Source organism: Mesoplodon mirus (assembly GCF_964341445.2).
Source record: "Mesoplodon mirus genome assembly, chromosome: 12".
Taxonomy (NCBI): Eukaryota; Metazoa; Chordata; class Mammalia; order Artiodactyla; family Ziphiidae; genus Mesoplodon; species Mesoplodon mirus.
Genome location: NC_138988.1, coordinates 52025614 through 52051059, shown reverse-complemented (window position 1 = coordinate 52051059; position 25446 = coordinate 52025614). Strand labels below are relative to the sequence as shown.

The 25446-nt window shown below is 41.0% G+C and overlaps 1 protein-coding gene across 1 annotated transcript in view; it reads left to right on the top strand.

Moving 5' to 3' along the window:
* Positions 1 to 25446, top strand: part of FBXL2 (F-box and leucine rich repeat protein 2) — an 84402-nt gene that overhangs the window by 48484 nt on the left and 10472 nt on the right. The window contains 5 exon segments of the mRNA XM_082637155.1: positions 20613 to 20681; positions 20782 to 20877; positions 21100 to 21226; positions 21359 to 21433; positions 22754 to 22884. Coding sequence (XP_082493281.1) covers positions 20613 to 20681; positions 20782 to 20877; positions 21100 to 21226; positions 21359 to 21433; positions 22754 to 22884 — 498 coding nt within the window.

Genomic DNA, 25446 nt, shown 5'->3' with positions numbered 1-25446 from the left:
TGTTCTGAATACAATCCTTTATCGGATATGTTGTTTTGCAAATTTTTTTTCCCAGTCTGTGGCTTACCTTTTTATTCTTTTAACTGTCTTTTGAAGTTTTTCATTTTGATGAAGTTCAATTTATCAATTTTTTTCTTATGAATCATATTTTTGGTATTACATATGAAATCTTTGCCTAACCCAAGGTGATAAAGATTTTCTCCTGTGTTTCTAGAAGTTATGTAGTTTAGACCTATGATCCATTTTGAGTTGATTTTTGTATATGGTGTGAGGTATAGATTGATACTTATTTTTTGTGTGTATGATGTTCAGTTCTATCACCATATGTTGAAATGACCACCCTTTTCCCACTGAATTGCCTTTGCAGCTTTGTTGAAAATCATTCGTCCAAATAATTATGGGACTATTTTTGTACTCTCAGTATTTTCCATTGATCTATTTGCCTATCTTACACCAAACCACACTGTCTTGATAACTGTAGCTTTATAATAAGTCTTGAAATCAGGTTTTATTAGTCCTCGAACTTAATTCATTTTCGAATTTGTTTTAGCTGGACTAGATTCGTTGCATTTCCATATAAGTTATAGAATCTTCTGTCAGTTTCTACAAAAAAGCTTGCTGGCATCTTGATTAGGATGATGGTGAATCCATAGATCAATTTGGGGAGAATTGACATCTTAACAGTACTGAGCCTTCCAACCCATAAACCTGGTATATCTCTCTATATATTTAGGTGTCTTTAAATTTCCCTTAGTATGTTTTGCAGGTTTCAGTGCACAAAGTTGTGCACATCTTTGGTCATATGTATCCCTAAGTGTTATGAAATATTACTGTAAATGACTTTTTTTTTTTTTTTTTTGTGGTACACGGGCCTCTCACTGTTGTGGCCTCTCCCATTGTGGAGCACAGGCTCTGGACGCGCAGGCTCAGCGGCCATGGCTCACAGGCCCAGCCGCTCCGCGGCATGTGGGATCTTCCCGGACCAGGGCACGAACCCGCGTCCCCTGCATCGGCAGGCGGACTCTCAACCACTGCACCACCAGGGAAGCCCTGTAAATGACATTTTTTATTTCAATTTTTGATTGTTCATTGTTGGTAAATAGAAATGTAATTGATTTTTGTACATTAATCTTTTATCTTGCAACCTGAATAGACTCACATTAGTTTTAGTAGCTTTTTTGTTGATTACTTTGGATTTTCTATGAAGACAGTCATATCACCTGTAAATGAAGATAGTTTTTATTGTTTCCAATCAATGCCTTTTTTAAATGAATTAATGAATGAATTTATTTATTTTTGGCTTCGTTGGGTCTTTGTTGCTAAGCACGGGCTCTCTGTAGTTGCGGCAAGCGGGGGCTACTATTCATTGCGGTGCACGGGCTTCTCATTGCAGTGGCTTCTCTTGTGGAGCACGGACTCTAGGAGCGCGGGCTTCAGTAGTTGTGCTCGCAGGCTCAGTAGTTGTGGTGCACAGGCTTAGTTGCTCTGCGGCATGTGGGATCCTCCTGGACCAGGGCTTGAACCCGTGTCCCCTGCATTGGCAGACAGATTCTTAACCACTGCGCCACCAGGGAAGACCTCAATGCCTTTAAAAATTTTTTTTTATTGGAGTATATTTGGTTTAAATATTGTGTTAGTTTCAGGTGTACCGCAAAGTGATTCAGTTATACGTATATTCATTCTTTTTCAGATTCTTTACCCATATAGGTTATTATAGAATAATGAGTAGAGCTCCCTGTGCTATATAGTAGGTCCTTGTTGGTTATCTATTTTATATATAGTAGTGTGTGTACGTTAATCCCAAGCTTCTAATTTATCCCTCCTCTCCACATTTCCCCTTTGGTAACCATAACTTTGTTTTTGAAATCTGTGAGTCTGACTCTGTTTTGTAAATAAGTTCATGTATCATTTTTTTTTAGTTAGATTCCACATATGAGTGATACCATGTGATACTTGTCTTTGTCTGTCTGTCTTACTTCACTTAGTATGATAATCTCTGGCTCCATCCATGTTGCTGCAAATGGCTTATTTCATTCTTTTTTATGGCTGAGTAATATTCCATTGTATATATGTACCACATCTTCTTTATCCATTCCTCTGTCCATGGACATTTAGGTTGCTTCCGTGTCTTGGCTGTTGTAAATAGTGCTACCATGAACATTGGGGTCCATGTATCTTTTCTAATTACGGTTTTCTCTAGATATATGCCCAGGAGTGGGATTACTGGATCATATGGTAGTTCTATTTTTAGTTTTTTAAGGAACCTCCATACTGTTCTTCATAGTGGTTGTACCAATTTACATTCCCACCAACAGTGTAGGAGGGTTCCCTTTTCTCCGCACCCTCTCCAGCATTCCTTGTTTGTAGACTTTTTTATTATGGCCATTCTGACCACTGTGAGGTGATACCTCATTGTAGTTTTGATTTGCATTTCTCTGATAATTAGTGATGTGAGCATCTTTCCATGTGGTTTTTGGCCATGTATATGTCTTCTTTGGAGTAATTTCTGTTTAAGTCTTCTGCCAATTTTTTGATTATAATGTTTTGTTTTGTTTTTAATATTGAGTTTATGAGCTGTTTGTATATTTTGGAAATTAATCCCTTGTTGGTCACATCATTTGCAAATTTTCACCCATCCTGTAGGTGGTTTTTTCGTTTTGTTCATGGTTTCCTTTGCTATGCAAAAGCTTATAAGGTTGATTAGGCCCCATTTGTTTATTTTTACTTTTACTTCTTTTGCTTTGGGAAAATTATCTGAGAAAGTATTGCTACAATTTATGTCAGAGAATGTTTTGCTTATGCTCTTTTCTAGGAGTTTTATGGTGTCATGTCTTATATTTAAGTCTTTAAGCCATTTTGAGTTTATTTTTATGCATGGTGTGAGGGAGTGTTCTAACTTCACTGATTTACATGCAGCTGTGCAGCTTCCCAACACCACTTGCTGAAGAGAGTGTCTTTTCCCCATTGTGTATTCTTGCCTCCTTTGTCATAGATTAATTGACTGTGGGTATATGGGTTTACTTCTTGGCTCTCTATTCTGTTCCAGTGATCTCTGTGTCTGTTTTTGTGCCAGTACCCCACTGTTTTGATTGCTGTGGCTTTGTAGTATAGCCTGAAGTCTGGAAGGGTTATGCTTCTGCTTCCAGCATTGTTCTTTTTCCTCAGGATTGCTTTGGCAATTCTGGGTCTTTTGTGGTTCCATATAATTTTTAGGATTATTCTAGTTCTGTGAAAAATGTCATGGGTATTTTGATAGGGATTACATTAAATCTGTATATTGCTTTGGGTAGTTTGGCCATTTTAACAGTATTAATTCTTCCAATCCAAGAGCATGGGATATCTTTCCATTTCTTTTAATTATCTTCAGTTTCCTTTATTAATGTTTTATCATTTTCAGTGTATAGGTTTTTCACCTTCTTGGCTAAGTTTATTCCTAGGTTTTTTTTTTTTTTTTGATGCAATTTTAAATGGAATTTTTTAGTTTACTTTCTCTTTTTGGTATTTCATTGTTAGTGTAAAGAAATGCAGCAAATTTCTGTATATTTATCTTGTATCCTGCTACCTTGCTGAATTCATTTATTAGTTCTAATAGTTTTTATGTGGCGACTTTAAGCTTCTCTACATAGAGCATCATGTCATCTGCAAATAGTGACGGTTTTACCTCTTCCACTCCAATTTGGATACCTTTTGTTTCTTGTCTGATTGCTGTGGCTAGGACTTCCAATACTATGTTGAGTAGAAGTGAGAGTGGGCATCCTTGTCTTGTTCCTGAATTTAGCAAGAAGTCTTTCAGCTTTTCACCATTGAGTATTATGTTGGCTGTGGGTTTGTCATAAACGGTCTTTATTTTGTTGAGATATGTTCCCCGTATACTTTGGTAAGAGTGTTTTATCATGAACAATGCTGAATTTTGCCAAATGCTTTTTCTGTGTCTTTTGAGATGATCATGTGGCTTTTGTCTTTTGTTGATGTGGTGTATCACGTTGCTTGATTTGCATATGTTGAACCATCCTTGTAACTCTAGAATGAATCCTACTTGATCATGGTGTCTAATCCTTTTTATGTGTTGTTGGATTTGGTTCACTAATATCTTGTTGAGGATTTTTGCATCTATATTCATCAAAGATACTGGCCTGTAATTTTCTTTTCTTGTGTAGTGTCTTTGTCTGGTTTTAGTATCAGGGTGATGGTGACTGCACAGAATGACTTTGGGAGTGTTCTCTTTTGTCTTTTGGAAGAGTTTGAGAAGGATCAGCGTAAGTAGTTCTTTGTATGTTTGGTAGAGTTCCCCAGTGAAGCCATCCAGTCCTGGACCGGGGCATGAACCCCTGGCCCCTGCATCGGCAGGCAGACTCTCAACCACTGCGCCACCAGTGAAGCCCTCCTGTATATTTTTGATTTGTGTTTACCCTGGAGTTCAAGTATACTGACCCATAACTATATGTACTTGCTTTAAACTAATAGTCATACAAGTTCAAACACATTCTAAAAGATTTACTTTTTAATTTTAATTTAATTTAATATTTTGGCTGCGCCATGCAGCATGCGGGATCTTAGTTCCTGGACCAGGGATCGAACCTGTGCGCCCTGGAATGGAAGTGTGGAGTCTTAACAACTGGACCGCCAGGGAATTCCCAAGATTTACATTTTTATACTCCCCTCCCCCACATTTTGTGATTTCGATGTCCTGTTTTACATCTTCATGCTTATTCTTTTACTATTTATTGTATTTATAATTGCTTCTACAAAATTTTTTGATTGTTTTTTAATCTATGTACTAATCTACTTAAGTGATCTTCAGTCTTTTTATATATTTGCCTTTCCTATTGTGGTTTTCTCTTTTGTATAGCTTTCTTGCTTCTCTATTTAGAGAAGATCCTTTATAATATTTCTTTTAGAGTAGGAGGCTTAGTATTGTGAACTCTTTCAGTTTTTGCTTGTCTGGGAAATTCTCTATCTCCTATTCTAAATGATAAGCTTGGTCAGTAGAGTATCCTAGGTTGCAGGTTTTTCCCTTTCAGGACTTTGAATATATCATGCCATTCCCTTCTGGCCTGCAGTGTTTCTGCTAGAAATCAACAGATAGCCTTATAGGGGTTCCTTTGTAAATGACTCTTTATTTTTCTCTTGCTATCTTTATAATCCTCTCTTTAACTTTTGCCATTTTAATTATATGTATTGGTGTGGGTCTGTTTGTGTTCATCTTGTTTGGGACCCTCTGTGCTTTCTGGATATCTGTTTCCTTCTTTAGGTTTGGGAAGTTTTCAGCCATAATTTCTTTCTTTCTTTTTTTTATTGAAGTATAGTTGATTTACAGTGTGCCAGTCTCTGCTGTACAGCAAGGTAACTCAGTTATACATACACACACACACACACACACATACACATTCTTTTTTTTTTTTAATATTCTTTTCTGTTATGGTTTATTCCAGGAGATTGGATATAGTTCCCTGTGCTATACAGTAGGACCTTGTTGTTTATCCATTCTAAGTGTAATAGTTTGCATCTACCAACCCCACATTTCCAGTCCATCCCTCTCCCTCTCCCCATCCCCCTTGGCAACCACAAGTCTGATCTCTATGTCTGTGAGTCTGTTTCTGTTTTATAGATAGGTTCATTTGTGCCACATTTTAGATTCCACATATAAGTGATATTATATGGTATTTGTTTTCTGACTTACTTCACTTAGTATGATAATCTCTAGTTACATCTGTGTTGCTGCAAATGGCATTATTTCATTCTTTTTTATGGCTGAGTAGTAGTCCATTGTCTATATGTACCATGTCTTCTTTAACCATCTGTTGATGGACATTTAGGTTGTTTCCATGTCTTGGCTATTGTGAATAATGCTGCTATGAATATAAGGGTGCATGTGCCTTTTTGAATTATAGTTTTCTGTGGGTATGCCCAGGAGTGGGATTGCTGGATCATATGGTAATTTGATTTTTAGTTTTCTGAGGAACCTCCATACTGTTTTCCATAGTGGCTGTCCCAACTTACATTCCCACCAACAGTGTAAGAGGGTTCCCTTTCTCCACACCCTCTCCACCATTTGTTATTTGTAGACTTTTTTTTTTTTTTTTTTTTTTTGCGGTACGCAGGCCTCTCACTGCTGTGGCCTCTCCCGTTGCGGAGCACAGGCTCCAGACGCACAGGCTCAGCGGCCATGGCTCACGGGCCCAGCCGCTCCGTGGCATGCAGGATTCTCCCAGACCAGGGCACGAACCCGTGTCCCCTGCATCGGCAGGTGGACTCTCAACCCCTGCGCCACCAGGGAAGCCCTGTAAACTTTTTCATGATGGCCATTCTGACTGGTGTGAGGCGGTACCTCATTGTAGTTTTGATTTTTATTTCTCTAATGATTTGTGATGTTGAGCATCTTTTCATGTGCCTGCTAGCCATCTGTATGTCTTCTTTGGAGAAATGTCTGTTAAGGTCTTCTGCCTATTTTTTGATTAGGTTGTTTGTTTTTTTTGTTGTTGAGTATATGAGCTGTTGTATATTTTGGAGATTAAGCCCGTGATGATTGCATCATTCGCAAATATTTTCTCCCATTCTGTAGGTTGTCTTTTTTTGTGTGTGTGCCAAAGCTTGTAAGTTTGATTAAGTCCCATTTGTTTATTTTTGTTTTTATTTCTATCGCCTTGCAAGACTGACCTAAGAAAACATTTATGTCAGAGAAGGTTTTGCTTATGCTCTTGTCTAGAAGTTTTATGGTGTCATGTCTTATGTTTAAGTCTTTAAGGCATTTTGAGTTTATTTTTGTGCATAGTGTGAGGGTGTGTTCTAACTTCATTGATTTATGTTCACCTGTCTAACTTTCCCAGCACCACTTGCTGAAGAGACTTTCCTTTTCGCATTTTATATTCTTGCCTCCTTTGTCAAAGATTAATTGGCCATAGGTGTGTGGATTTATTTCTGGTCTCTCTGTTCTGTTCCATTGTTCCATATGTCTGTTTTTATACCAGTACCACACTGTTTTGATTACTGTAGCTTTGTAGTATAGTCTGAAGTCTGGGAGAGGTATGCCTCCTGCTTTTTTTTTTCTTTCCCCCTCTGGATTGCTTCGGCAATTCTGGGTCTTTTATGGTTCCATACAAATTTTTGGATTATTTGTCTAGTTCTGTGAAAAATGTCATTGGTGTTTTGATAGGGATTGCATTAAATCTGTAGATTGCTTTGGGTAGTATGGCCATTTTAACAATAGTTATTCTTCCAGTCCAAGAACATAGGATATCTTCCATTTCTTTGAATCCTCTTTAATTTCCTTTATTATGTTTTATAGTTCTCAGTGTATAAGTTTTATAGTTCTTAGTGTATAAGTCTTTCACCTCCTTGGTCAAATTTATTCCTAGGTATTTTTTTTTGGTGTGATTTTAAAAGGTATTGTTTTTTATTTTACATTCCCTTTCTGATATTTCATTGTTAGTGTAAAGAAATGCAACCAATTTCTGAGTCATAATGTTGTATCCTGCTACTTTTCTGAATTCATTTATTAGATCTAGTAGTTTTTGTGTGGAGTCTTTAGGGTTTTCTATATATAGTATCATGTCATCTGCATATAGTGACAATTTTACCTCTTCCCTTCAAATTTGGATACTTATTGTTTCATTTTCTTGTCTGATTGCTGTGGCTAGGACTTCCATTACTGTGCTGAATAGAAGTGGTGAGAGTGGGCATCCTGGTTGCAGATTTTAGCAGGAAGACTATCAGCTTTTCACTGTTGAGTATTATATTGGCTGTGGGTTTGTCATAACTAGCTTTTATTATGTTGAGATATGTTCCTTGTATACCCACTTTGGTAAGAGTTTTGTTTATTTTTAAATTAATTAATTTATTTATTTTTGGCTGTGTTGGGTCTTTGTTGCTGTGCACGGGCTTTCTCTAGTTGCGGCAAGCGGGGAGTATTCTTCGTTGCAGTGCGTGGGCTTCACATTGTGGTGGCTTCTCTCGTTGTGGAGCACGGGCTCTAGGCACGCGGGCTTCAGTAGTTGCGGCACACAGGCTCAGTGGTTGTGGCTCACAGGCTCTAGAGCACAGACTCAGTAGTTGTGGCGCATGGGCTTAGCTGCTCTGCGGCATGTGGGATCTTCCCAGACCAGGGATCGAACCCATGTCCCCTTCATTGGCAGGCAGATTCTCAACGACTGCACCAGCAGGGAAGCCCCTGGTAAGAGTTTTTATCATGAATGGCTGTTGAATTTTGTCAAATGCTGTTTCCTCATCTATTGAGATGATCATGTAGTTTTTTATTTTTTTGTTGTTGTTGTTGTTAATATGTATTACATTGATTGATTTGCATATGTTGAACCATCCTTGTGAACTTGGGATGAATCCCACTTGGTTGTGGTGTATGATTTTTTGTGTGTGTTGTTGAATTTGGTTTGCTAATATTTTGTTGGGGATTTTTTTCTTTTTTGGTGATAGCTTTGTCTGGTTTTGGTATCAGGGTGACGGTGGCTTCATCACAAGTCTTTGGGAGTGTTCCCTCCTCTTAAATCTTTTCGAAGAGTTTGAGAAGAATCGGTATAAATTCTTCTTTGTATGTTTGGTAGAATTTGCCTGTGAAGCCATCTGTTCCTGGACTTTCCTTTGTAGTGAGGTTTTTTTTTATTATTACAGATTCTATTTCAGTCCTAGTGATTGGTCTGTTCAAATGATCTGTTTCTTCTTGCTTAAATTTTTATGGGCTGTATGTTTCTAGAAAGTCATCCATTTCTTCTAGGTTGTCAAATTTGTCGGCATATAATTGTTCATAGTATTCTCTTATGAGTTTTTTGTATTTCTGCAGTATTAGTCAAGATTTCTTCTTTTTCATTTGTTATTTTGTTTATTTGGGTTCTCTCTCTTTTCTTCTTGGTGAGCCTGGCCAGAGGTTTGGTAATTTTGTTTACCCATTCAAAGAACCAGCTCTTGGTTTTATTGATTTTTTAATCTATAGTTTATTTATTTCCTCCCTGATCTTTATTATTTCCTTCTTTCTGCTGACTTTACGTTTTGTTTGTTCTTCTTTTTCTCATTCTTTTGGGTGGTAGGTTAGGTTGTTTATTTTAGATTTTTCTTGTTTTTTGAGGAAGGCCTGTATCTCTATGAATTTCCCTCTAATAACTGCTTTTGCTGCATCCCACAGATTTTGTGTGGCTGTGTTTTTATTGTCATTTGTCTCAAGGTATTTTAATTTCCTTTTTGATTTCCTCGTTGATCGATTGGTTTTTTTTAGTAGCATGTTGTTTAGTCTCCATGTAATCAATTTTTTCTCATTTCTTTTCCTGTGGTTGATTTCTTTCTTTTTTGTTGTTTTTTTGAGGTTAATTTGTGCCTTTATTTGCCAGTATAATATAACTACAGTGGCCTGCAAACTGTTCTGATCTAAAAAATACATTTTACATCACAATCCAACAAACACACATACATATATAATATGTATACTTAAAAGTGAAACAAATGTTTTGCCTAAAAGATCTACCCTGAGTGTTAATTTTTTTTGAGCCTTTTTTTTTTTTTTTTTTTTTTGGGTTCGCGGGCCTCTCACTGTTGTGGCCTCTCCCGTTGCGGAGCACAGGCTCCGGACGCGCAGGCTCAGCGGCCATGGCTCATGGGCCTAGCTGCTCTGAGGCATGTGGGATCTTCCCAGACTGGGGCACGAACCCGTGTCCCCTGCATCGGCAGGCGGACTGTCAACCACTGCGCCACTAGGGAAGCCCTGAGACTTTTTTTAAAGCAGTTTTGGTTTACAACAAAATTGACAGGAAGGTACAGAAATTCCCCATATACCCACTCCCCTCACATGCATAGCCATTATCAACAGAGTGGTACTTTAAAAAAAAAGGGGGGGGGATGAACTGCATTGACACATCATACCCACCAAAGTCCACAGTTCACCTTAGGGTTCACTTAATGAAGTGAATAGTGTTGCACATTCTATTTTGGACAAAAAATATAATGACATGTATCCATCATTATAATGTCATTCAAAGTATTTTCACTGCTCATAAAAACTTATACGCTTTGTGTATTCATCTCCCCTTTCTCCCAAACTCCTGGTGACCGTTGATCTTTTTATTGTCTCCATAGTTTTGCCTTTTCCAGAATGGCATATAGTTGGAATCTATTGTTCTTTTTTTCTTTCTCCTTGAAAAGAGAGGTTCAAAGCCTTTATGTTTATAAGACCACTCATGACCTGCCCATACATGAACCATGGCTCTAGGTGGCAAACTCCCCCACTAAATACTGTAGCTTTTCTTCCAGTATTGAGCTGTGTCCCACTGGTCCTGCCCAGCAGCCACATGGAGGTGCAGGGGAACGCATGTTTGGTATTTGTTCATAGGAAGGCCACAAGTTTTGTGCCCCTTGTTGCAGTGAAACCTGTGGTTGATTTCTAATTTCATGCCATTGTGGTCAGAGAAGAGTCTTGAAATAATTTCTTTCATTTTTTTTTTTTTTTTTTTTTTTGCATTACGCGGGCCTCTCACTGTTGTGGCCTCTCCCGTTGCGGAGCACAGGCTCTGGACGCGCAGGCCCAGTGGCCATGGCTCACGGGCCCAGCCGCTCCGCGGCATGTGGGATCCTCCCGGACAGGGGCACGAACCCGCGTCCCCTGCATCGGCAGGCGGACTCTCAACCACTGCGCCACCAGGGAAGCCCTCTTTCATTTTTTTTAAGGGTGAGAGGCTTGTCTTTTTTTTTTTTTAATATACATTTATTTATTTATTTATTTATTTGGTTGTGTCGGGTCCTGGTTGCAACAGGCGGACTCCTTAGTTGTGGCTCACCAGCTCCTTAGTTGCGGCACATGGGCTCCTTAGTTGTAGCATGCAAACTCTTAGTTGCGCCATGCATGTGGGATCTAGTTCCTGGACCAGGGATCAAACCCAGGCCCCCTGCATTGGGAGCGTGGAGTCTTAACCACTGTGCCATCAGGGAAGTCCCTTGAAATAATTTTTATAGTCTTAAATCTGTTGAGGTTACTTTTGTGCCTTAGTATGTGGTCAGTCCATATGCACTTGAAAAGAATGTGTTCTGTTTTTTGTTTGTTTGTTTTTGGATGTAATGTCCTGAAAATATCAATTAAGTCTATATGTTCTGTTGTATCATTTAGGACTTCTGTTGCTTTATTGATTTTCTGTCTAGAAGATCTGTCCATTGATGTGAGTGGGGTGTTAAAGTCTCCTACTGTTATTGAATTCCTGTCAATTTCTTCTTTTATGTTTGTTAGTATTTGTTTTATGTATTTGTGTGCTCCTATATTAGGTGCATATACGTTGACAAGTGTAAAATCCTCTTCTTGTGTTGATTCTTTTATCATCATGGAGTGTCCTTCCTTATCTTTCTTTATAGCCTTTGCTTTAAAGTCTATTTTGTCTGATATGAATATTGTAACTCCTGCTTGCTTGTTATTTCCGTTTGCATGAAATATCTTTTTCCATCCCCTCACTTTTTTGGGGGGTGGGTACGAGGGCCTCTCACTGTTGTGGCCTCCCTCGTTGCGGAGCACAGGCTCTAGGCGTGCAGACTTCAGTAGCTGTGGCTCGTGGGCTCTAGAGCGCAGGCTCAGTAGTTGTGGCGCATGGGCTTAGTTGCTCTGTGGCATGTGGGATCTTCCCAGACCAGGGCTTGAACCCATGTCTCCTGCACTGGCAGGTGGATTCTTAACCACTGTGCCACCAGGGAAGCCTAATCCCCTCACTTTCAATGTATGTGTGTCCTTTGCCCTAAGGTGGGTCTCTTGTAGGCAGCATATTGTAGGCTTTTTTTTTTTTTTTGGATCCATTCTGCCACTCTATGTCTTTTGATTGAAACATTAAGTCCGTTGACATTTAAGGTAATTGTTGATACATATGTATTTATTGCCATATTAAACCTTGCTTTCCAGTTGATTCTTTGTTTCTTCTTTGTTCCTTTCTCTTTTTGTTTTTCTTTTTGTGGTTTGATGATTTCCTTTTATTTTATGCTTGTGTTCTCTTCTTTTTGGTTTTTGTGAATCTGCTGTATGTTTTTGATTTGTGGTTGCCCTGTTTTTCAAGTATGTTAAACCTTTCCTATATCTGCTTGCTTTAGACTTATAGTCATATAGGCGCAAATACATTTAAAAAAAAGGAATCTGCATATTCTTACTCTCCTTCACCACCTTTTATGATCTTGATGTCTGTTTTTACATCTTCATGTTTATCCTTTTGCTGTTCCTTGTATTTATCGTTGCTTTCACAGTTTTTTTTTTTGGTTTTGTTTTCTCTCTTTGATCTGTATACTGGCTAATTTAAGGGATTTACTTTCCAATTATGATTTCCTCCTTCTTATATCTACTTGTTTCTTTTTTATTTAGAGAAGGTCTTTCAGTATTTCTTTTACGATAGGTTTATTATTGCTGTATTCTTTTAGTTTTTGCTTGTCTGAAAAATTCTTTATTTCTTCTTCTATTCTAAATGATTATCTGGCTGAGTAGAGTGTTCTAGCTTGCAGATTTTTCCCTTTCAAGACTTTGAATATATTTTGCCATTCACTTCTGTCCTGCAGTGTTTCTGTAGAGAAATCAGCTGGTAGCATTGTGGGGGTTCCCTTGTAATTAACTCTTTGTTTTTCTCTTGCTGCCTTTAGAATCTTCTTTTTATCTTTAACTTTGCCATTTTTATTATAATATGTCTTGGTATACGTCTGTTTGGGTTCATCTTGTTTGGGACCCTCCATGCTTCCTATATCTGGATATCTGTTTCCTCCTTTAGGTTTGGAAAGTTTTCAGTCATAATTTCTTCAAATAGATTTTCAATCCCCTTTTCTCTTTCTTTTCCTTCTGGAATCCCTATTATTCATAGATTGGCATGCTTTGTATTATTCCATAGGTCTCATATTGCTTTCATTTCTTTTCATTTGCTGCCTGTTATTTTTTATTTTTTTATTTTTTTTGCTGTGTTGGGTCTTCGTTTCTGTGTGAGGGCTTTCTCTAGTTGTGGCAAGCGGGGGCTACTCTTCCTCACGGCGCGCAGGCCTCTCACTATCGCGGCCTCTCTTGTTGCGGAGCACAGGCTCCAGACGCGCAGGCTCAGTAGTTGTGGCTCAGGGCCTAGTTGCTCTGCGGCATGTGGGATCCTCCCAGACCAGGGCTCGAACCCATGTCCCCTGCATTAGCAGGCAGATTCTCAACCACTGCGCCACCAGGGAAGCCCATGCTGTCTGCTGTTTTGATGGGGAATTTTCCATTATTCTATCTTCCAGATCACTTATTCTTTCCTCTGCATTATTTATTCTGCCATTCAGTGCCTTTAGCTCAGCTTTCATCTTGGCAAATGAGTTTTCTAGTTTTTCTTGGCTCCTCCTTATAGTTTCTAGTTCCTTTTTACAGTAATGTGCATTTCTGTCAGTAGCCTTTCTTGATTCCTTCAGTATTTTCATTAGCTTCTTTTTGAACTCAGTGTCTATTAGACTGAAGAGGTCTGTTTCATTGTTTGTTCCTTCAGGGGAATTCTCTGGGTCTTTTAACTGGGAATGGTTCCTCCTTCATTTTGCTTATATTTCTCTTACTTTGTGAGTTTATGAGAAACAATTATCTACTGTGGTCACGGAGGGCTGTTTATATGCAGGAGCATCCCTGTATAGCTTGTGTAGGTTCAGTTTTTTTTTTTTGCTGTGAGGGCTGTTTTTGGTTTGGATGCTTGCTGTCTCTTTCCTCCACGTGTGCTGGTTGTTATCCCCTTGATAGGGGGTGTGCAGGTGCGTGTTCCATTCATGCTTCCAGGAAGGCAGGGACAGTGGTTGGCTCTTGGTCGCGGGACCCTTGGTGGCAGCGGTGGCGGGCTGCGTTGGCTCCTAGGGAGGGGAGGGCAGTGGTTGGCACTGGGTTGCGGTACCCTCGGTGGTGGTCATGGTTGCTCCCAGGGAGTTGGGGGCAGGAGTTGGTGCCTGGTCACGGGACGCTCTGTGGCAGCGGCGGTCTGGGCCTGCCTCTGGGGTCTGAGATGGCAGTGCGGTGGCTCACACCAGCCCCTGGAGCTCGTGTAGGTGGTGCCCTGCTGCCTGAGGGAGCTCATGGAGAAAGAACCTCCTATGGTGGCCTGCCCTTTGAGTGCCCCCCAACAGTTGTGCCTTGCCTCTCTGGTGGGCCCAGGCCTCCTCCCATAGTCCGTTGGTCGTGTCTTACCACACCCAGCCCCCTCAGGCTGTCTCCATGCAGCCAGCCCCAGTCCTCTCCTCCAGATGTGACCTCCGAAGCCTGAGCCTCTGCACCCAGCCTCTCCTGCTCCAGCAGATGAGTGTCTCAGGCCAGGGAGTGCTGGGCGGCACTGACCTTCTGTGCAGATCTCTCTCCACTTTGCCCCCTGCAAACCAGTTGCTGCGCTCTTCTCCAAGGCTCTGAAGCTCCCCCTCTGTCCCAGCTCATCTCCCCAGTGAAGGGACTTCCCAGTGTGTGGAAACCTTTCCTCTTTCACAACTCCCTCCCAGGGGTGCAGGTCGCGTCTCGATTTTTTCTCTCTTTTTTTTTTTTTTCTTTTGCCCTACCCAGGTACATGGGGAGTTTCTTGCCTTTTTGGAAGTCTGAGGTCTTCTGCCAGCGTTCAGTAGATGTTCTGTGAGAACTGTTCCACATGTAGATGTATTTGTGGGAGAAGGTGAGCTCCACATCCTACTCCTCCACCATCTTGATCCAATCTCCCATAATTTCTTTAAATACATTTTCCATCCCCCTCTCTTTCTTTTCTCCTTCCAGAACCTCTATTATGTGTAGGTTGGCATGCTTTATATCATCCCATAGATCTCGTATGTTGCTTTCAGTTTTTTTCATTTGTCTTTCTGTCTGCTTTTCTATTGGGTGATTTCCATTATTCTGTTTTCCAGATCACTTATTTATTCTTCTGTGTCTTTAGTCTGCCCTCCATTGTTTCTAGATTGGTTTTTCTCAGCAACTGAATTGTCTACTTTTGAGTGGTTCATCTTTATAGTTTCTAGTTCCTTGTTACAGTGACCTTGCTATATATTTCTATTGCTAATCCTTCTTGATTCCTTTGTCTTTTTTATTATCTCCTTTTTGAACTTGGGGTCTAGTAGACATTATTCTTTCAGGAGATTTCTGTCACTGTTTAATTGGTAGTAGTTCCTCTGTTTTTTTATTTTACTTAACTTTCTTTGTCTCTGTGAATTTAGGAGAAACATCTGCTGTGGTTGTGAAGGGCTGTTTTTATGTGGGAGCATCTGTGTGTAGACGGTTTGTGTCCAGTGTTTTTGGTGTGAGGGCTGGTTTTGGTATGGATGTCAGCCACATCTTTCCTCAGAGTGTGCTGGGTGGCATCACCCTTGATAGGGTGCAAACACAGATAGGGGCTGTGTTTGGTGTTGTAGTGTCTTGAGCTTGTGCTGGATGTGAGGCCGGGCTTTCTGTTTGCTCCATCATTGTCACTACCCTGTCGAGGGCAGGGTCTGCTCCCTGGATGTTGGAGTAGAAGCTCTGAGGGTCAGGTTTGATCATGCTCCATTGTCCTTGAGGGCATGTCCTGCACCAAAGGAGCTCATTGCTGAAGCAGGTGAGGCCTGTGTGGTCACAGCAAACCTGTGTACCACCTGGGTAGGCATCGGCAGTTCCGCTCTGAAGCAGCCCAGGGTTGCATCCCTTTCTCTGTTGTGTTTATCCCAGATCTAGCGCAAGGCCATGGTGTGGAATAGGCTGGGGCTCGGGGCCAGGGCATTGTGGCTGCAGGAATTGAGGTGGCTGTGCTGCCACCTGAGATCTGGGCTGCCTCTGTGGTAGTCTTCTCACAGGACCTGTCTGCCCCAGATCTAGGGCTAAGCTAGGGGTGGAGCCCTTGGGTGGAGTCAGAGTGCTCTTGCTGGAAAATGAAATGCTGCGTACTGCTGCCCAGGGCCTATCTGCCTGGGATTCAGCACTTAGCTGCTGCACATTCTTGTAGTGCTCCCAGTGTGCACACATACAGTGTCTGCCGCAGCTAGACCCGCTGCCCTATGTGAATGTTGACAGTGGTATCTGCCGCTCTGCCTGGATCACACCCTAGGTGTGTGTCTGCATAGCTAGACCGAATCTTTGCCCAGATCTCACGCCAGGCTGTGGCGTGGAGTGAGCAGGGCTTAGGTGTTTGCCCCTTCAGGTTGGGAAATGCAGCAAGGCAGCAGCTGCCAGTGCAAGGCTCTCTCCGCCCTGATTGTTAGCAAGCCAGAACGTGCACACTCTTCACAAGTAGAGACTAGGCTACTCCAGCCCTTCTGTCTGCCTCAGTGGATTCCCAGCAGGCAAGGGGGCTTGTCTTCTTTTGCAAGACCCCAGACCTGGGATGCCCAGATTGTGAGTTGATTTGCTTCCTCCCCAGGGCAAGGGTCCACTGGTGTGGACTTTCTCTTCCTTTCAGATCCTTCCCAGGGGTGCAGATCCCTACCTGATGCCTTCCCTCCACCCTGTGCCCCCTGCCTTTTTTTTTTTGTCCTACCCAGTTACATGGAGAGATTTTTCTTGCAGCTTTGGTTGTTTAGGAGTTCTGCCAGTTTCTAGTTCGTTTTCTGTGAGAATTTTTCCTCATGTAGACGTATTTTTGATGTGTTCATGGGGGGGAGGTGAGTTCCACGTCCTCCTACTCCGCCATCTTGATCCCCTTCTTCCTACATTGGTTGATGTTTGAATGTTAAACCAACCTTCCACCCTTCAGATAAGTCCCTCTTGAGTTGTCATGTCCTGTATTTTTAACATGTTGTTGGATCCTATTTGCTAAAATTCTGTTAAAATTTTTTACCTCTGTGTTTGTGAGGGATGTTGTTCTGTGGTTTACTCTTCTTGTGATATTTTTGTCTGGTTTAGGTATCAAGGTACTACTGGCCTTATAGAATGAGTTGAAATGTGTTTTCTCCTCTTCAGTTTTTTTGGAAAAGTTTATGTGGAATTTGTATTGTTTTTCTTAAATATTTGGTAGAATTCACCATTGAGGCCAGCTGGGCCTGCATGTTTCTTTTGTGGAAGGGTTTTAACTGCAAATTCTATTTCTCTAATATATATATAGAACTGTTCAGGTTTTCTATTCCTTCTTGAGTAAGCTTTGGTGTAGTTTATACCTTTCAAAGATTTTGTCCATTTCACCTAAGTTCCAGAACTTTTGGCATAAAGCTGTAATACCCTCTTACTATCACTTTAATATCTGTAAAATCTGTAGTGATATCTCCTCTCTTTATTCTTGATTTGGGTAATTTTGTTTGTTTGGTTTTCTGTTTTTGTTTTTACTATATGAAAGTAGTTGCCACGTCTAATAAAAATCACAATGATTGTATAGTGCCTATTGCAATATATATATTCTTTGAATTTTTTTACTGACATTAATACCAATTTTTAAAGAGTAAAGATGAGTAAATTTCTCTGATATTGGTAATTTTTGTCTTTTTTTTCCTGGTCAGTCTAGCTAGGGGTTTATTAATTTTATTGATATTCTCAAAGAACCAGCTTTGGGTGTCATTGATTTTTTTCATTGTTTTGATGTTTTCTACTTCATTGATTTCTTCTCTGGTCTTTATTACTTCCTTTATTTTGGGTTTCATTTGGTCTTCTTTTTTCTAGTTTCTTAATGTGGAAGCTCCTTCTTGTAACATATACATATATATTTTAAAATTAATTAATTATTTTTGGCTGCGTTGGGTCTTCATTGCTGCGCACAGGCTTTTCTCTAGTTGCGGCGAGTGGGGGCTACTCTTCATTGCAGTGCGTGGGCTTCTCATTGCAGTGGCTTCTCTTGTGGAGCACAGGCTCTAGGTGCACAGGCTTCAGTAGTTGTGGTGTGTGGGCTCAGTAGTTGTGGCTTGCAGGCTCTAGAGCACAGGCTCAGTAGTTGTACATGGGCTTAGTTGCTCCACAGCATGTGGGATCTTCCCGGACCGGGGCGCGAACCCGTGTCCCCTGCATCAGCAGGCGGATTCTTAGCCACTGTGCCACCAGGGAAGCCCATAGTTTGAGTATTTTTTATGATTACATTTTATATCTTTTTTTGGCCTAGTAGCTATAACTCATTATTTTGTAATCTTAGTGGTTATTTTTGAGTTTATATTTTAGATTTTAAAGTTATTATAGTCTATCCTAAAATTATATTACATCTTACTTCCATTTTCCGTTGCTCAGCCTTCATGCTGTTATTGCCATACACTTTAAAATTCCAAATATGGTATGAAATCCACACTGGATTGTTAGTATTTTTGTTTTAACAGTCAATTATTTTTAAAGAGATTTAAATAATTAAAAAATTGGCTCTCTGTACTCAAGTGGTTACTGTTTCCAGTATCCTTCATTTCTTTGTGTAGACACAAATTTTCATCTTATGTCATTTTTTTTTTCTGCTTGGAGAATGTTGTTTAAGATTTATTGCACTGCATATCTGATGAATTTTTTCAGCACTTATGCCTGAAAACGTCTTTATTTTCCCTTCAGTTTTGAAAAATATTTTTGCTGAATATAGAATTCTGTGTTGACAGTTTTTTGTTTTCAGGATTTTAAAGATGCTACTCCTCTGTTTTCTTGCTTTTTTGTTATCAGTGAGAAATCTTCTATCACCCTTATTTTATTCCTCTGTATTAGGCATATCTTTTTTCTCTGGGTGCTTTTAATGTTTTTTCTGTCACTGGTTTTGACTAATTTGGTTAAGCTGTGCCTTGGTGGATTTTCCTTCATGTTTCTTGTGCTTGGAATTTTTTGTTTCTTGGACTTGTAGGTTTATAATTGTCATAAAACTTTTGACCTTTATTTCTTCAGATTTTTTCCCCCTGCCCCACTCTCCCATTCTTTAGGGACTCCACTTACACGTTCATTAGCTTGTTTGAAGCTGTCCCACAGTTCTTTCATGCTCTCTTCTTTTCTTCTTGTTTTCTTTCCATGTTTCATTTTGGATACTTTCTTCTGCTGTGTCTTTAAGTTCACTGATCTTTTCTTCCACAATGTCTCATCTGCTGTTAATCCCATCCAGTAAATTTTCTTCTCAGCCATTGTGGTTTTCATATGTAAAAGTTTAATTTGTATCTTTGCATATCTCTATATAACGTGTTTAATAAACATAACATGTTTAATAAACATGAGATGTTTAATGTAACATCTTCACTCCAGCTTCATAGAACTGTATTCTACAGAACATAGTTATGATAACTTTTAATGCCTTTGTCTGCTATTTCTAGTATCTGTGTCAGTTCTGGGTCAGCTTTGATAGATTGAATTTCCTCCTCATTATGGATATATTTTCCCCTCTTCTTTGAATGGATGGTAATTTTTTGTTCAGTGCGAGACACTGTGAATGTTACTTTGGGTGCAGAATATTTTTGTATTCCTATAAATATACTTGAGTTTTGTTCTGAGATGCAGTTGAGTTACTTGGACATAGTTCCTTTGAGATTTTTTTTGTTTTTTTAATTTGTTAGGTTGGACCAAAGCAGTGGTTAGTCTAGGGATAACTGTACTCCACTCCTGAAGCAAGACGCTTCTCAGTACTCTACCCAGTGCCCCACAAATTATGACATTTTTCACTGTTGTCTGGTGGGAATGGGTACTTACTGTTCATGGCCCCGGGTGAGCTCTGGCTGTTGTCCCCTCTAATGCTGCTTGTTGAGTCTTTCCCTGGCTTTGGGTAATTTCCTCACATGCGCACTCTGACTAGTACTCTACTGAATTCCTGAGGGGAACGTTCTGCAGATCTCTGACGTTTTCTCCATTCTTGTACTCTTCTCTGATACCTCTGATTGCCTTGCTCAGACATTTGGCTCCATATCCTCAGCTCAGGGAGTCCACCAGGCTCCAGCTGAGTTCCCTTTCCCTGTACCATAGCAGAGTGGAAGTAACAGGTAAGAGTGACATCTGGTTTGAGGCCAGGTTTTGGAGACTTAGGGGTATGCATGGAAGCATCAGGATTCAATCCTATAAGACCCTGCAGAAGCCGTATTTCAGGAAAATGCAGATGACCTGAGCCAGTCCCTGCTGAATATGTTAAGGAATAAGTGGCGAGTAAGGGATGTTTAATTTTCTGCTTCTGGCCTTGCTGCCAACCCACAAATCATTGAGGACATCACCCTTCATGGCTCAGTGTCCTCATCAGTAAATGATGGTTCTTGATACTGATCAATTACTGACCCTATCAGTGGCCAGAGATGGTTTCTCCAGAAGGGCCCTGGGGTAACTAAGTGACAGCATGGCACAAGACTCAAGCCCCCCTGCTGCCAGCTGATTTTTCTACAGAGGAGAAGGAGCAGGGAGCCAGACCTCTGCTCTCAGATGACCGCCGAAATCTGAATGAAGAGTTTTACATGCTGTGTAGTCAGCCTGGGGCTTTGCTTCCCAAAGCGGTGTCCCCAGAGTAGCAGCACCAGTACCGCTCGGGAGCTTCTCAGGAATGCGGACACCAAGCAGTTTGCCTGGATCTACCGTCGGACTCTGCGCGATGAGGAGAACCGCAGTTGTTTCACGTGCTCCTCAGAGCTTGAAGAACACTGGTGGCTGTAGTCAACAATTATATATTATATACTTCCAAGCTTGTTAAGAGAGTAGATCTCACGTTAAGTATCCTTTCCACAAAGAGCATTGTTCTAAATGTAAATGGTTATACATGCCCTCTAGTGGCTGCCTAACAAGTTGCGGGGAGTTTTAAAATGTTTTCTCATTTTAGGACCTTTGCACAGAACTGCCGAAACATTGAACATTTAAACCTCAATGGGTGCACAAAAATCACTGACAGGTAAGTAGTGGAAATTACTCTGGTGACTGGTTGGCCATGGGGAGAGTGAGGGGAGAGAAAGGTGGTTGAAAATACCTTTAGTGCATCTGGTTTTTTTCAGCACGTGTTACAGCCTTAGCAGATTCTGTTCCAAGCTGAAACATCTGGATCTGACTTCCTGTGTGTCCATTACAAACAGCTCCTTAAAGGGGATCAGGTAAGAGTACCTGTTGTTAGTGGTCATGAGAAATACCCAAAGCTCTGAGCATTTTGGTGTGTCTGAAACCTTTCTCACGGTCCCATTGGAGCAGGAAGTGGGCGACTCGGGTCACAGAGGTCTCTCTCCCCTGAACTGCTTGTGGGCTACTAAGCTCAGAGTTGGTCCTAAACTCTGTGTGGGATGGACTGCACACGTGTGGTTTTATTTCCTGTTCTCCAGTGAGGGCTGTCGGCACCTGGAGTACCTGAACCTGTCGTGGTGTGATCAGATCACGAAGGATGGCATCGAGGCCTTGGTGCGGGGTTGTCGGGGCCTGAGAGCCCTGCTGCTGAGGGGCTGCACGCAGGTACCGGGACTCCTCACGGCCTGGCTTGTCTAACGTGTATCTAATGTTAGCTGTGTGCACGTGATTATGGAACCTATGCCCCACTGCCCCTCACCTGGTTCCATCTCTCTTTTGTTTTCTCCATTCACTCAGCTAGAAGACGAAGCTCTGAAACACATTCAGAATTACTGCCATGAGCTTGTGAGTCTCAACCTACAGTCCTGCTCAGTAAGTAACGTGCCTTTTCCGTGAGCTCCCTCCTGTTCCTGTTCCCTCCGTCAGGAACCTGCTGGGGCCCTGCTGGGAAGCAGCCCAGGCAGGTGGGAGGATTGCCACACCCTTATTTCACATCCTGTGTCCTTATGTGATCTCCCAGTTTCCCACAAGATGGAAGAACAGCAATCTAAACAAAAAGGCCAATACAAAGCCATGGGCATTTCCCCTAAAAACAGCATAGATCAGGGTCTTGGTTTATTTTAAGACATCAGGAATGCTGTGAACTAGTCACTAATCTAAACAGTTCCTGGTAAGGTTTCAGTGTCTTGTCTTTACTTATAAACTGGGGGTGATGACACCTCTCATGGTGTCTCAGTGGATAAAATGAAATAACAGTTAAGAAAGTGCTTTGAAATATAAAGGGCATATTCAAGAGCAAGGTGTGATTTTCATCAGTGCATTATTAGCCTGTGAAGGATGAGTTTTCTTCACTGCCATTGTAAATATTGATAATTGAAGAGGGTGCTTGCTATGGCCAACTGGGTTTCTCAAGGGAGAATGTCAATTTTGAGAAAAGTAAGAGAAATCCCTTGTATTCGGCATTTAGTAAATGAATCATAAACCTAAGGTCCCTGATGGTGGGAGATAAAGCAGAAACTATCTTCTGGGCAAATATTGACCTTATGGGGCTGCACTGTTCAAAAATAGGACCTTGAATTGCATGTAGGATAGCACTGGCAGGTGGCTTAAAGTATGATATAAATGTATCTGTTTATTTCTGCATAAATTAGTATATTAAATAAAGATTAATTAGAATCTTCATGGCTAAATTCATAGAATTCTAAGCCATTTATTAATAATTTAGTGATTTACTTAATTTTGCTATTTTCTAAAACATTTCAGGCAATATAAAAATACACATATATGATTTATATAGTAGATATCTAAAGCATTAATATGTAGAAATTCAACCAAAAATTAATGTCACTTAAGCAAGTCTCATGAGCTGTTGTTTATTAAATCTGATTTTTAACACAAGTTTATTTCCTGAATATTTCCTGAAAAAAAAAATCGAATGATTCTGGGTAGGAAAATGGAATTTAAAAATTTTACTCTCCATTAGTAATGCTTGAATATTTTAAAGCTGTTCAGAAATAACATAAATATCTGTCTTCCCTGTACTTCACCTTATTTTGATTAAATTATCAGGATAAAATGCTAGTAACTGGCAACCGAAACTAGTTGACTAACAGGAGACTCCATTTGTCTGCGGCTCCCATTTCACTGTGGCCCGTGCCTTCTGATTTTCCTTTCTGCTTTGATTCTCCCCAGCGCATTACGGATGAAGGCGTGGTGCAGATTTGCAGGGGCTGCCACCGGCTGCAGGCCCTCTGCTTGTCTGGCTGCGGCAACCTCACTGATGCCTCCCTCACAGCCCTAGCCTTGAACTGCCCAAGACTTCAGTGAGTGCGCCATGCTTTCAGCTTTGCAACTCAGAGCTTGGGGCTGACTGGGAGGGCTTCCTGCAGGAGGAGAAAGGCCTGGCAGTGGGTTGAATAGGTGGTGGCGGAGGCAGTGGTTGTGTTGTTGGCTTTTGTCAGATGTATTGGGGTGGGACACTGTAATCTAGTTCATTTAAGGATGTGTGGAGAGTCCCACACTGTCCACCACCAGGGAATCTGAGCCTTAGTTTCCTGGTGGACTTCACTCATGTGCCCACCTGATTTGCCTCGCCCTGATATTATTTTTTTTAACATCTTTATTGGAGTATAATTGCTTTACAATGGTGTGTTTGTTTCTGCTTTATAACAAAGTGAATCTGCTATACATACACATATATCCCCATATCTCCTCCCTCTTGCATCTCCCTCCCACCTTCCCTACCCCACCTCTAGGTGGTCACAAAGCACTGAGCTGATCTCCCTGTGCTATGCGGCTGCTTCCCATTAGCTATCTGTTACATTTGGTAGTGTATATATGTCCATGCCACTCTCTCACTTCGTCCCAGGTTACCCTTACCCCTCCCCGTGTCCTCAAGTCCACTGTGTCTTTATTCCTGTCCTGCCCCTGGGTTCTTCAGAACCTTCTTTTTTTTTTTTTAGATTCCATATATATGTGTTAGCATATGATATTTGTTTTTCTCTTTCTGACTTACTTCACTCTGTATGACAGTCTCTTAAGTCCATCCACCTCACTACAAGTAACTCAGTTTTGTTTCTTTTTATGGCTGAGTAATATTCCATTGTATATATGTGCCACATCTTCTTTATCCATTCATCTGTTGATGGACACTTAGGTTGCTTCCATGTCCTGGCTGTTGTAAATAGAGCTGCAATGAACATGGTGGTGGTACATGACTCTTTTTGAATTATGGTTTTCTCAGGGTATATGCCCAGTGGTGGGATTGCTGGGTCGTATGGTAGTTCTGTTTTTAGTTTAGTTTTTTTTTTTTTTAATTTTTGGCTGCATTGGGTCTTTGTTGCTGCGCGTGGGCTTTCTCTAGCTGTGGTGAGTGGGGACTACTCTTCATTGTGGTGTGTGGGCTTCTCATTGCTGTGGCTTCTCATGTTGCAGAGCATGGGCTCTAGGTGCACAGGCTTCAGTAGTTGTGGTGCATGTGCTTAGTTGCTCTGCGGCATGTGGGATCCTCCCGGACCAGGGCTCAAACCCGTGTCCCCTGCATTGGCAGGCTGATTCTTAACAACTGTGCCACCAGGGAAGCCCTATTTTTAGTTTTTTAAGGAACCTCCATACTGTTCTCCATAGTGGCTGTATCAGTTTACATTCCCACCAACAGTGCAAGAGGGTTCCCTTTTCTCCACACCCTCTCCAGCATTTATTGTTTGTAGATTTTTGTTGATGGCCATTCTGACTGCTGTGAGGTGATACCTGATTGTAGTTCTGATTTGCACTTCTCTAATGATTAGTGATGTTGAGCATCCTTTCATGTGTTTGTTGGCAATCTGTATATCTTCTTTGGAGAAATGTCCGTTTAGGTCTTCTGCCCGTTTTTGGATTGGGTGGTTTGTTTTTTTGATATTGAGCTGCATGAGCTGCTTGTAAATTTTGAAGATTAATCCTTTGTCAGCTGCTTCTTTTGCAAATATTTTCTCCCATTCTGAGGGTTGTCTTTTCATCTTGTTTATGGTTTCCTTTGCTGTGCAAAAGCTTTTAAGTTTCATTAGGTCCCATTTGTTTATTTTTTATAAATTTATTTTATTTATTATTTTTGGTTGCATTGGGTCTTCGTTGTTGCATGCGGGCTTTCTCTAGTTGCGGCGAGCAGGAGCTACTCTTCGTTGCAGTGCGCGGGCTTCTCATTGCAGTGCCTTCTCTTGTTGCGGGGCACAGGCTCCAGGTGCGCGGGCTTCAGTAGTTGTGGCTCGTGGGCTCTAGAGCACAGGCTCAGTAGTTGTGGTGCACAGGCTTAGTTGCTCTGTGGCATGTGGGATCTCCCCGGACCAGGGCTCGAACCCATGTCCCCTGCATTGGCAGGTGGATTCTTAACCACTGCGCCACCAGGGAATCCCCCATTTGTTTATTTTTGTTTTTATTTCCATTTCTCTAGGATGTGGGTCAAAAAGGATCTTGCTGTGATTTATGTCATACAGTGTTCTGCCTATGTTTTCCTCTAAGAGTTTTATAGTGTCTGACCTTACATTTAGGTCTCTAATCCATTTTGAGTTTATTTTTGTGTATGGTGTTAGGGAGTGTTCTAATTTCATTCTTTTACATGTAGCTGTCCGGTTTTCCCAGCACCACTTATTGAAGAGGCTGTCTTTTCTCCATTGTATATTCTTGCCTCTTTTATATAAAAATAAGGTGACCATATGTGTGTGGGTTTATCTCTGGGCTTTCTATCCTGTTCCACTGATCTGTATTTCAGTTTTTGTGCCAGTACCATACTATCTTGATTACTGTAGCTTTGTAGTATAGTTGGAAGTCAGGGAGCCTGATTCCTCCAGCTCCGTTTTTCTTTCTCAAGATTGCTTTGGCTATTCGTTGCCCTGATATTACCTTGACAC